The 12,134-nt window shown below is 51.2% G+C and overlaps 1 protein-coding gene across 5 annotated transcripts in view; it reads right to left on the bottom strand.

The window, feature by feature from the left end:
• Positions 1–6,148: 6,148 nt before the first annotated feature.
• LCOR (ligand dependent nuclear receptor corepressor) overlaps positions 6,149–12,134 on the bottom strand; it is an 84,859-nt gene continuing 78,873 nt past the window's right edge. For all 5 annotated transcript variants that reach the window (XM_039553994.1, XM_039553998.1, XM_039553997.1 and 2 more), the window contains one exon: positions 6,149–10,947. In XM_039553994.1, the coding sequence (XP_039409928.1) occupies positions 6,459–10,947 (4,489 nt within the window). In that variant the 3' untranslated portion in view covers positions 6,149–6,458. The remainder of the gene's footprint in view (positions 10,948–12,134) is intronic.

Genomic DNA, 12,134 nt, shown 5'->3' with positions numbered 1-12,134 from the left:
ACACCAAACAAACATTGATATCAAAGAAACGTTTAATAAGCTGCAATAAAATACGGACCTTTAGAAAGCTCATAGGGTGAATATTGACAGTGAGGAAGAAAAGAAAGCAAGGTGGTGGGAATCCTTGAGGAGTTCAGATTTGAGTCAGGGACTTTTTCCTGGAACAAGAACACAACTTTTTCCATAGGCTAGGATGAAATAAAAGACAGGAGCACAGAGTTCACAAAATGTCAACATTTAGAGAATCAATACATATTCAAAGTTCAAATGACCCAGCTCTTATAGCTATACATATTGATTTAAAGCAACTTAATATAATTTTATTTTCTTTTTTTTTTTATATATACACTTTCAAAGGTTCATCAGGTGAGGTATGTAAACATTATCTAATGGAAACTCCTCTCCACATTTCCAACCAAGAATTCACAGCAGACAGTTCATTTTCCCAACTTGTGGCACAGTACTTCCCACTCCCTACACCAACTGGGAATGCCGTCCCAAGCCACGGCTCTCCCAGGTGCAGTCACCGGCTCTCACTTCCCACTGCTGGTCTGTACAGTTCACATTGCTTGGGCTCAAACATACAGTACCGGACTGGAGGAATTTCAGCTCAGTGTCTAAAATTCATATAGAAACAAACAGAGAAACAAAACTCTCCCAGGGAAGCAGACACAGATGAAGGAAAAACATTTGCCATCAGGATGGAGATAATATTTAAACATTTTGCATCTTAAGAAAAAAATTACTGTGTTGTTTCTTTTTTGTTTGTTTGTTTGTTTTTCTTTTTTTACACACCTGTTCCAAGGGTGAAGGAAGTGTGGGACTGGCGAAGGGTCCTGCAGGGCTGGCACCCAGCAGCACCCCTCACTCCATCCTCCAAAGTCAGAGACCCATCATCATAAAAGCAGCCCTGATCCTGCTGATGCTGCCCTACACAGACAGCTGGGCTGGAAGGTCAGAGCCAGCCACACTTCCAGGCAAAAAGGAGTTAACAAAGAAAAAAAAAATCTAAATCCACTTAAGAAAAAATTACGAAATGACCTCAAACCTCCTGGAAGGAGAATTAAAATTGCAGAATGACAAGCAAATGAGCAAATGACCTTCTGGAGCCAGCCCTGGGACTGTAGCAGTGACAGCAGTGTGCTCCCTTGGGTCACCTGTACCCACAAAGGCAGTAAGTAATTCACTAGTGGGAGTTTGCTACCAGCAGCTACCTACCCTACCCCCATGGTTTGGGGGGGGTTCCTTGGGGGCAACAGCATCCCCCACTTTCTGCATCCCTGGGGACCCTTCCTTGAGCACCTCCAGGTCATGCTGGACTGAGCGCCTGCTGGGAGCAGAGTTATTCCCACCTGGCCCTGAGCCCCGAGAGCCCCTGCCATCAAAGCAGACATTATTACTACAAATCTTATTGCTTGCAGTGTCCCCTGTCCTGGGGAACAGCCATCCTGGCCAGCCATGGGAGCTCACAGCCTCCCTAGGGACTGTGGCCATCGACCAGGTCTGACATCATCAAAACGAGATGAAGAGAGTTAATGCTTCAGCTTTGATGTGACATGAAACCAAACTGAACACCACCACCACCCACCCATCCCACCCCATCCCATCCCCCACGCAGTCGCCAGCCCTTTGGTTGCGGCACACTGGGCAATACAGCCCCACCGCACACCAGTCAGAACGAGAACCTGTGGAAAGCCCATGAAATAAATATTTTAAAAACCTATTTACAATATTAGATCTGTGAGCATGAAGTGAGAGAAAAATGCTTTTTCCTGCCCCCAAAAAGCTTAAAAAGTAGGTTAGCATCCTGCTGCCTAGCACAACACTATCTTACATGGCACCTACACATAATATATATTCACATTTCATTTTAAAATTAGGTACTCTTACAAACAGACTTAGAAAACATTGGCTAGCAACACAGCCCGTGGGACCGCCTGGCCTCCAGACCCATGTCACAAATGCTGGCCGGCTGCATCCCAGCTCCTTCGGCTGCCCCAAAGCTGCCAACGTGCCCTGAATCAAAACTGCCAGCTGCCCTCTGCTGCCCTTTGGGGAAAAGGTGGAAGTGCTCGTGAGAGAGAGGGCTTGTCCGCGGGGAGGGGAGCAGGGAGGATGGGGACTGTGATTTCTGCTAAGCCTAGGGGTGAGCTTAATACAACAAGAACTCCTGAGAACATCTTAGAACAGATGGATTCATTTCACAACCACCAAGCTAAAGGATGGGCCAAATGGATGCTACGACACACGGGGGGAACGCACGCGACATGGGGACATCATAGCCTTGTGGTTTGCTCAAAAAACCTACTGCTACAAGAAAAGCTGCAGTGGCATTCCCTGTCAAGGAGGAGCCTATCCCCATCTTGTTCCTGGGCTGTCCAGGCAAACAGCCCAAGGATGCAGACCCAAGTACACCCTGGCTAGGGCTCAGCCCTCCTCCCCCCGGCATGACTGCTGATGGCGGAAAGGTGAGAGCCCAACCTGGATGGCCACCCGCACCTCCATGCTGCCCCAGGCACTACCTGTGCCCATGGAAGGCTGGGAATCACAGCTTTCTCAGTCACCTTCAACTGGGAATGCAGCTGTCAGGCTAAAAGTATATGAGCTGGAGAGAAAAAGTGTCCATCAGCAAGTCTTAAAAACAGGGCACCAGTATATCTGACTGCATTTCTATTTCCTGGGAGGTTACTAGGAGTTAGCAGAGCTTTTCCAGAGGCGCCGCAGAGCAGCTGGGACACGGGCTGGGCTGCAGCCTTGCTCATCTGCACACCAGCAAAAAGTGGTGGGGGCAGCCAGCCAGCCTGCTCAGCCCAGCCCTGCATGGCTCCCCCAGCCCAGATGCAGAGAGCAGCGGGAACAATTTCATCCTGCTCTCACAGCTGATGGACCTTGATCAGCAATGCAGCAGAAAGTTTGTCAGAAGCATCAGTGCCGACTGGTCAGCTCTTCAGAGAAGGTTTGCTGCAAATCCATCTCCCTGACATGCTGGCAGGTGACTACAGAAACCCCACTGCACAGAGCAAACACCGGCAAACAGGACCTCACCAGGGATGAGTAAGTGATGAATATAAATATGTGCACACCTTGGGTACATATCACACACCCTGTCAGCAGGGAAACCCATTCCAGGGCTGGCCTTGCTAAACAAGATCCTAACAGCTACAGGTAGAAGGAGCCATCTCAGGCTCAAACTGCTCTTGCTACAGCACCAACATAAATTTTGACTCTGAGCTTGGCAAACGCAGCTCCTCCCAGAGGTTGATTAAGATGGACGGATCCTGGACATGTGAAGTGTGAAGACTCACAGCAGCCGATGACAAGGAGAGAGAGAAAAAGGTAACCATGCAAATGAGAGAGGGAGGCTGGCAGCAGAGGGAGAGTGAGGACATCTGTGGAGGTGCACAGCTGCTCCTTGTTCATGGACCAGGGTGCATGATGGAGACTGGTTTCAATAGGATGAGAAAGTAGCCAGCAAGAAAAGCCAAAGTAACAGAAAGAGGTCCGCTTTGTGGGATGTAGCACTTGAAATCCAGAGCTCAAGAAGCAGAGCAGGGAGCTCTGGGGTGGCCCAGGGGAAGAGGAGCGCAATGAGACTGTGGATCTGAGGATGGCACTGTGGTAGTGCCAGTGGGCAACTCGGTGCCTGTAGCACATGGAAACACACTCCATGTCCATGTGGAATAAGGTAATAAATCATGTTGCTTATTTTCTTCCATTCATTAAGCTCATCTGCAGCTCCCTGTGCATCCCTTGTATGGTGTAAGAGCTGCATTCATTGGTAGCAGACGGCTGTAAAGCAGGGGCTGTGCCTCAGCAGCACACGTCACCACTGCCTGTCAGGGACACTGCCGGGAAGCTCAGTGTTCTGATCCCACCACTGCCTAAGCCAAGCAGTGCACACCCAACTGGGACAGATGCCCAGAAGCTGCTCCACTCCAGCACCAATGTGACACCTGCCGTCCCCCAACCTTGCCATGCTCAAACCAATCGGTGCTGGTGAAGCACCAGGAAGGCACCCGGGAGGCTGGAGCAGCAGCACCCCATCTAGAAAGACTCTTTCCACTTACTTTCTATAGGGTTTTATCCTAATGGGATTCCTGCTCCCAGAAGCACAGAAGGCAGGGAGCAGGACAGCCTGCATTTACCATTTACCAGCAGCTAAAAAATGGGAGAAGAGAGAGGGAAAGCCTCAAGGAACACTCGGTGCATGGTGACTGGTGCAGGCGCTTCAGGAGTGATGGTGAAGGATGGGGAGAGGGGATTTGCTGCAGGGGAATGGTGTGAGGAGCAAAGGTAAGAGGCGTGCTCACACACACACACCCGGCCCAGAGGAAGGAGAAGAAATCTGGGCACATGTGGCTGGGCCAGAGGCTAGAGAAGGACTATAAGTAGGGATGGAGAAGCAAGAGGGAGAGACAACATGCAAAAGAGGTACAGATCAGTCACTTAACTGCCAGCAGTGCCCTCCTGCCTTGCACCTCTCCTGAAACGCTTTTAAATCTTTTCTGATGGAATGTTTGACATATTTAATGCATGCAGTAAAAATTAAAGTAATAGATAACTTCATATTAATCTGTACAGGGACTGACAGGCTAGATTTAATCACTTCCTAGCTGTTCAGAGAGTTAACTTACTCTAGCACAATTCGAAGGAAAGGTAAAGGATTTTTTTTTTTTAAATCAGCCATTTCACAGTAACAGAAAAATGTACTGCAGCACTGTGTGTGTCAATGCTTGGGAAAGGGAATACCTGCAAGAGAGCCAGAGGTGCTCTGTGAAGGGCGTGCAAATCAAACACCTGATTTCATCCTCTGTACTGAAGGGGTACAATGAAAGATTTAAACACAATTATCTGCCTTTCACCTCCAGCCCCCAGGCTTTGAGATCTGGGGTTCAATGCCAACCATTGAAAAAAGCAACTCCCTTTGCAGCCAATCCCTTTCCAGCCTCTGCTCCCAGGGCCAGCATCTCTTGAATTCATGGGCTGCACCAGAGCCTTGCTCTCATCAGGGACAAGCAGCTGAGCAAGGACCAGCAAGGTGGCTGTTAAAGGTCTGGCAGCCTCAGGGCCCACACAGTGCCCTGCTAGGCACTGCAGCTTTATGTGTGGAAAGAGGCTGGCATTGGGATTCCTGCAAATGGACTCTGTGCAGCAATGTGAAAGTGAAGCCATGGGGATGCAATGGCTGAGCAGGGGCGTTTCCCTAGCAGAGATCACAGCACTCCCCAGCTGCTGGTCATCTCTGCCCAGCAGTACCAGCACAGCCATACACTCTGTGCACTTCTAACAGGCTTTTTCTCAGAGAAGACAGGCACTATGACCCTGTTCTGTGACACAAACAAGGACAAACCTCCCACACCTTGCTAGTAAAAGGGTGAAATGCAAATTAGGGTAAAAAATAAATGCAAGCCAGTCCCTTATTCCAACCCTATTTCAACTGCAAATCCTGGCTTAAGAGAGCACTAGGCAAGACGTGCACAAAAGCACAAGGTGAGGGCCAGAGTTCCCTTCCTGCAGAGCACCAACATCAGGAGTTCGAGCCCTTAAAAAGGGAGAGATTCAACCTTCAGTGAAGTGCTGCAAAAAAGCTTTGCCATCAGAGACCACAGAAATAACCATGAGGGCAGGGAAATAGGAGAAGGAAGTCCATCCAAAAGCAGAGCATGGCAAGACTGGTTCATCCCTGAAGCCAGCAAGAAAAAAGACAGATACAGCCCAGCACGCCCAGCCAGCAGCAGTGGATGTGGCAGCCTGGTACCTGGAGCCCCCACAGCATCTCCTCAGCCTGAGCAGGCCCTCCCCACTCACGGGCTGTGCAGTGGGGAGCAGGCAGCCATCAGCAGTACACACACTAGTAGCTACTTCACATTCTCATGCAGGGAACAGTCTGGGACACCAGCAGCTGCTACCAGCGAACCGACAAAGGACAGACTCGCCTTCCTCTCCCTCAGTGATGGGAAATGATTTTGGTTTTGCTTTAAATGCCACTAAGAAGACAGACAGAAGGAGGACTCTGAGAGAAAGGGAAATGTTTGTGTGCACCCAAAGGCAGACAAAAGCTACTTCATGTGCACGAAGGTGGTTTTCTTTCTGCTACAGTACAAGTGCTTGTGCCTCAAGTATAAAACGCAAGCCTCCAAATCACACAGACGAGCTTCTAATTTTTATTTTTAAAGTGATAAATAAGGCACTGTACTTTTAACAAAAACTGCCTGGTTCCAAGTTTAAAAGAACCCAAGGAACATTCGAACTGCAGAAACTTCTTTCTGAACAGCAGAGCCAGACAGACCAACCTCTTCTCTGTCCAAGACACATCTGCTGATGCCTAAAATCATGGACGTTATCCTTTAACTGCGGATTTTTAAAGGCTTGCTACAGCTTATAAAAGCAGCTTTAGTTAATGCATGGTAAAGGGTTACTACTATACATCAGTTTTGTACATGGCTACCGGTTCTTCGCTATTTCGGGTCCAGTCGTGATCGTTTGCTGTGCGAACAGTCCACTTTTGCCCTCAGCTTCCTCTTGCCCTGAGACACATTGTTCTCCTGCATCTTCTTCATGGACCTTGTCAGGGTCTTCCCGCTGCTGTGCTTCTTGTTGGCCATCTTCTGTGACCGTGTGGAGGACTCTCCCAGGGGCTTCTGCTTGGGGCACTTGGACAGCTCCTCGTGACTGGGAGGCAGCACAGCCCGTCTGCTCGTGTTCTCCTTGCCCTTCCTTATGGGGAGCCGCATCTTCTCCAGCTGCTTTTTCGGGACTTTCTTCTCTTTCAAAGACATTTTTCTGGCCAGTTTATTGCTCCGCTCCATGGCAGCCTGCTTTCGGGTGGCGGGAGCTTTTGCACTGACCTCTGAATGCTTTATTTTAGTAGCCTTCTTGGCAGGCAGCTTGTCCTTGGTGGAGGAGCTGGATCGCTCCTGGGTGCTTCTGCTCTCCTTCAGCATCTTCTTCTTCTTGCTGAGCTGGAGGTCAACTTTGGGCAAGGAGTCCTCTTGGGACCTGCTCTTCCCCTTCCGCCCCTTCCCCGTCCCATCCACTGAGGGAGATTTAGCAGGAAAGGCAGCAGCTTTGATCTGCAAGGCCAACTTTGGAGACATCAGGGGGTTGATGCACACACTCTTCCGGCTCTGCTTGTTCTCCAGGGACAGATGGTCCCCTGGGCCATCATTCTGCTTCTCTGTCTTCACCATGCGCTGCTGGGCTCGCAGCTTGCCCCGAAGATTGGAGTACTTGCGCAGGATCCTGGTGCTGGCCTGCGTGGGCAAGCTGAGGGCAGGCTGGATGGTTTTGTCTTCACTCAGCTCCTTGGTGCTGGCATCAGTGGGAGAAGTCTGGTTGGGAGTGGTGGCTTCTTCAGCCTCTGCTTTATCAGCATTCTCACGAATTTTGGCCCAAAGCTTTTGGTTCTTCAGATTATTCCGAGCTGGGGTAGTGGCGGCGAACTTCTTGAGATGTTTTTTCAAACGTTCAGCTTGTAGTGAGCTGGGGTAGAGACTAGAGGAAGAATATTTCTGCATGGGGACTTTCAGGGGGGGAATCTCCCCTGGGAGACGCGTGTTGAGTTTCTTCACAATCACTAGAGACCTGGTTTCAGTTGTCTCCAGAAACCACTGGCATATGTCAGACAGCTTAAAAGCCTTCATAAACAGCATCTGCACAGGAGAAAGCTTCTGCACGTCCAGTGAGCCCCTGCTTTTCCGTGTTCTTTTCTTGCTTTTCCAAATCTCTTTCAGTTTGTCAGCTTTGTTCTTAACCTTGGGGGTTGGCTGGACCTCCTTCTCCAGCTGAATCCAGCCCTTCTGGATTTTCATGTACTGAGTGTTGAACTCAGCAATGAGCTCCTGGTTCTCCTCTTCAGCACACCACTCCATGAACTTTGGTTTGCTGTCAGCCATGTCTATGTCCTCCAGTGCTGGGCAGTCATCATTCCCTGAACTGTGTTCTTCCCTCAGTTTGGGGATTGCTTGCATAGACTCCTTCCCTGGTGTGCTCTTTTTTGCACTGTCTACAGGTGCGGGTGCATGTCGTAAGTTATAAAACTGCAGAGCAACCTTTTTATGCTTTGCAGTTTTTGCTGGAAGATGCTTGCTTCCACCTCTGCTGCTGGGACATGGAGGCAGATCAGTCACCAGCTCACAGTTCACTGGCTTGTCCAGATCCCTGGCACTGTCAGAGCTCTCCTCGTCCTTTGCACTGGCATTGACTGGTTTCACATCCACTTGCTCAGCATCATTTGCAGGAACACTGTTCTCTGGAGGGAGGAGAATGTTTTTCTTCTCAGAATCAGCCTGGATGCTGATTTCCAGCATCTCACCCGGTTGACTTTGGCTGCTGTTAGCAGAGGAGTCATCTTTAGAGTAATTTTCTCCCTCTGCAGCAGTCTCTTTTGCTAAGATGCTTTTATAGGTTTGTCTGGTAGTGACACCATTCTCCTCACCTGGCTGCTGCTCAGCGATGCTCTCTGGAGCCTGGCCAATGCCTGGCCCCTCACTGGTTTTGAGCAGCACATTGGGGAAGCAGTCATTTGGGAAGTGCACAGATGCTGCCTCATCCAGCTGCACTTCTCTCTTGAACCGCTTAGCGCCAGGGCTCTTGGAGAATTTGATCTGAAGGCAAGGAAGCTGCACAGAGCTGGAAGAACCAGAGTCCTCAGCACTGCCCTCGGCAGGTGACTGGGATTGTTGGCTTCGGAGACACCGGTCTGATGCCACTAGTGCTCTCCTGCCTTTCTTTCGCTTCTTGTCTAGACTGTCTTTGGAAGGGACAGAGTCTGAGCTGTTTGGGTCGGGTGGCATTTCCCCTTCAGTGGGCTCTTTTTCACCTGCTGTGCTGTTATTCTGCATTGCCTCCAATTCCAAGATTTTGGGGAGGGGTGTGCTGACGAGCACAGCATCCTCTTGCTCAAGAGGGCCATCACCCACCATGACTGATGATTCGGCTTCTGGTTTAGCATCGATGCTTTTGTTCACATCCCCACACTGCAAGGTAGCAGAGGGCATCAGGGGGCTCTCCCCATCCATGGTGGCAGGGAGCTCACCAGGAGCCTGCAAGCCTGGAGAGCATGGGGAGGGCTCTGCCAGACACTGCCCACAGAGCTCAGCAGCCCCTGAGCTTAGAAGCAGGGCAGGATCCCTGGCACCATCACAGGGCAGAGGTGTTGTGTCTGTAGTGGCAGAGGGCTGTGAGGAGGACTTTGGCTCTGGGCTGGCAGAGAGGTCTGGAACAGTTTGTATGTCAGAGCCTGGACAACCTTCCTCCTCACTGTGTGCTTTTGAGACTGAAAAGGCAGCAATATCAGCAGCCTGCCCACTGCTGCTGCCATCCCCAGAGGAGCCCAGGCTACTGCCAGCCTCCCAGGTGACAGTGCCTCCTGCTGTCATCCCCCCTCCGTCAGCAGGAGGGGAGCCAGGGGGCAGTGAGCTGGCTAAGCTGTCCTCTTTCTGGGGGCTGGGTGGAGCAGAGAGGGAGAAGAATGGCATGGCCACGGCAGCTTCCCTCGACCGAAGTGCTCGGGTATCCCGGAGCTGCATGGAGCCCAGCTCAGCTCTCTCTTTCATTTCTCGACTGGTTGGTGCCACTTTAGCCAGGAGCCTCAGGGAAACCCTCTTCTCACCCTCCCGTCCTGCCCCTGCAGACCCCTCCACCGACAGCACCAGGGGTGGCTTCGCACTTACGAGGGTCTCTGTTCGCAGTGCCGGGCTGCTCACCCTCTCCTCCGCCCGGGAGCTCTTAACCAGCGTGCGGACAGTGGGGAGCTCACAGCACTCCCCGTTGAAGTAATACCCCCGCGTGCTCTTCCTCGCCGTCCTGCGGGACGGCACCAGCCGCTGGGTCTCGAAATGGCACTCGGTGATGGGCTGGCTGATGTACACCACATCACACTGGTTGTCGTAGTCATTGATCCTCAACCCCGATGTCTTCTTGCTCTTCCGAGAGGACCTGAGGGAGGCTGTCTTGGCACGGGGGTGCCCACTGGGGGTCCGGTGAGCAGCTGGCATGGCGCCAGTGGGCAGCCAGCCCTCTTTGGACTTGTCGAGTGTGCCCTTGTCGGCTGGATGCAGGTGGCAGCCTGCCTTGCCCTTGGCCACGGCATGCAGGTGGTTTTCTTGCTTTGGTCTCACATCTTGTTCTTTTGCGTCTAAGTCCTGGTGCAAAGATGCTTTCGAGCTGCATTGCAAAGTGTTCTCTTTGTCGGCTCTGCGAGGGGGGGTCACTGCAAAGCCAGGATCCCAGGATTCCTCTGGCAGAGCCCTGAAAGAGCTCTTTTGGGACCCCAGACAGCTGTCTAAGCTGTCCTCGCTGCCATTCACATTTGCCACTTTGACTGAGATATAACCTTCCATGAGAGTCTTACCTGCTAGCTGCTCTTTATTATCCTCACACTTCCTGATACCGGCTTCTTGTTCATGTCCAGCAGCTTGCTGCCCTTCCAGGGTCTTTGCGGCATGATGGAAATTCAAAGAGGAAGAGTTCAACGTGCTGAGGTATTCTTGGGTGGGGCTATCCTTTGGACTAGCAGAGCGAAGCCTGGTGATGGGGAGCTCGCAGAAGTCCCTTCTCAAAGCAGGACTGGAGTTCTCTGCTCTGTCCAGAGACTTCAGTTCCACTGGCTGCTTCAGGGCTTGTCCTGTAACATATAGGGGACCATCGGACCCTGACTGTCCTGGGTCCAATGTAGAAGGGAGCTTTGATTCAGTACAAGTAGCACCCTTATCCTGATTTTCAGTGCTTCGCTGGCTACAACCAGAGCCACAAGTAGAGGCCTCCATGATCTCAGATTCAGACAACTGCTGGCTGTCAGAGTCTGGTTGTACTTCAGTGTATATGTCGTTCAGCACACGGATGAACTGCTTCTGGTGATGTGTACACAGTCTGACCATAAATTTTTCCAGTGGAGACTTCGGCTGATTGTTAGAGTCTATTGCTATTGTCTCTGCTGCATCCTCACTAGAGAGACAAAGAGAGAAGCAGTCAGTAACATGTCCCAGGGAATATTAGTTTATGCTGCAAAACCAGAATAACCTTTCTCCTCCCAGTCAGGCACACCACTTGCCTGACCTCCAGGTGAAATCAAGCAGCCTGTTTTCCTGGGGCTGGCAGGTGTCCCTTCAGTCCCAACATGCACACTTACATGTGCACACTGCTGGCAGGACACAGACTGCACTTTTGTTTGTCTGCCACTGCCAGAGAGCCCATAATTACACTTCTGCCTAGGACATCCCAGTGTGTAGGCACCATGTCATGTGTTCAAAGCAAACCTAAAAAGAATCAGGCTTAGTATCTGCACGGCACCTGGTGTAGAAGGCCCAGCATTTCTAGGATGGCTGCACACCTCTGCTCCCTCCCTCTGCACTGCCAGGCTGGGTGGGAGCAGAGCAGCATCCCAGCTGAGCAGCCAGATGCCAGGAATCTTCAGCTACTCGAAGTCTTCAAATTCTCCTTACACCTCAGTGGAGAATATGGGTCTGGGGCCAAACTGAGCAGATCTGAGCCTTCTCTGTAATCAGCACAGAAATTCTGGTGAGCTTCCAGCCTGCAGGACATGCAGGCAGCAATGCACCCTGTGCAGTGTTGTGCCATTTGCACTGACCTTTGATTAGCTGCCATTTAATAAAGTGTTCCTGCAGCTGATGGGCTGTCAGCACGCAGCGGTTGTACAGAAAGGTGGGCTTCTACAGCACAGGGTCACTGCCACTAGCTAGCGCTCAAACCCAGGCCATTATCAGTTACCTGCTTGGCAGAGGCAACTAATTAGGACTTACTGGTGGAGAGGTTAAGGGATAATTACCCAGTGTTTGCATGAACTCATCATGAGTGCCATGCCAGGTGCTGTTATCAACACCGTATCTGTTCCCAACGGCAGCACATGCGATTCCCACCCAGTCCTGACCACGCCGAGAGGGCCCCACTCCTTGGCACCCATACTGCCTGACACAGGATCTTTACCAATAACATAGGGTTGCTTTGCAGCAACATTTGCACTTTGCACCTCCTGGCCTTGTACTAGAGGAGTGAAAGTCCTTTCTTCCCCTACAGCCTTTCTCTGCCTGGCCCCCGCCAGCATCAGACACCAACCTCGCTCACTCAGCTGGGTCAAGGGGGACAACACTTATCAAAGGGTTCAGGGCCAGGGT

This window comes from Corvus cornix, chromosome 6, assembly GCF_000738735.6.
Source record: "Corvus cornix cornix isolate S_Up_H32 chromosome 6, ASM73873v5, whole genome shotgun sequence".
NCBI lineage: Eukaryota > Metazoa > Chordata > Aves > Passeriformes > Corvidae > Corvus > Corvus cornix.
This window is presented reverse-complemented; position numbering and strand designations above follow the sequence as displayed.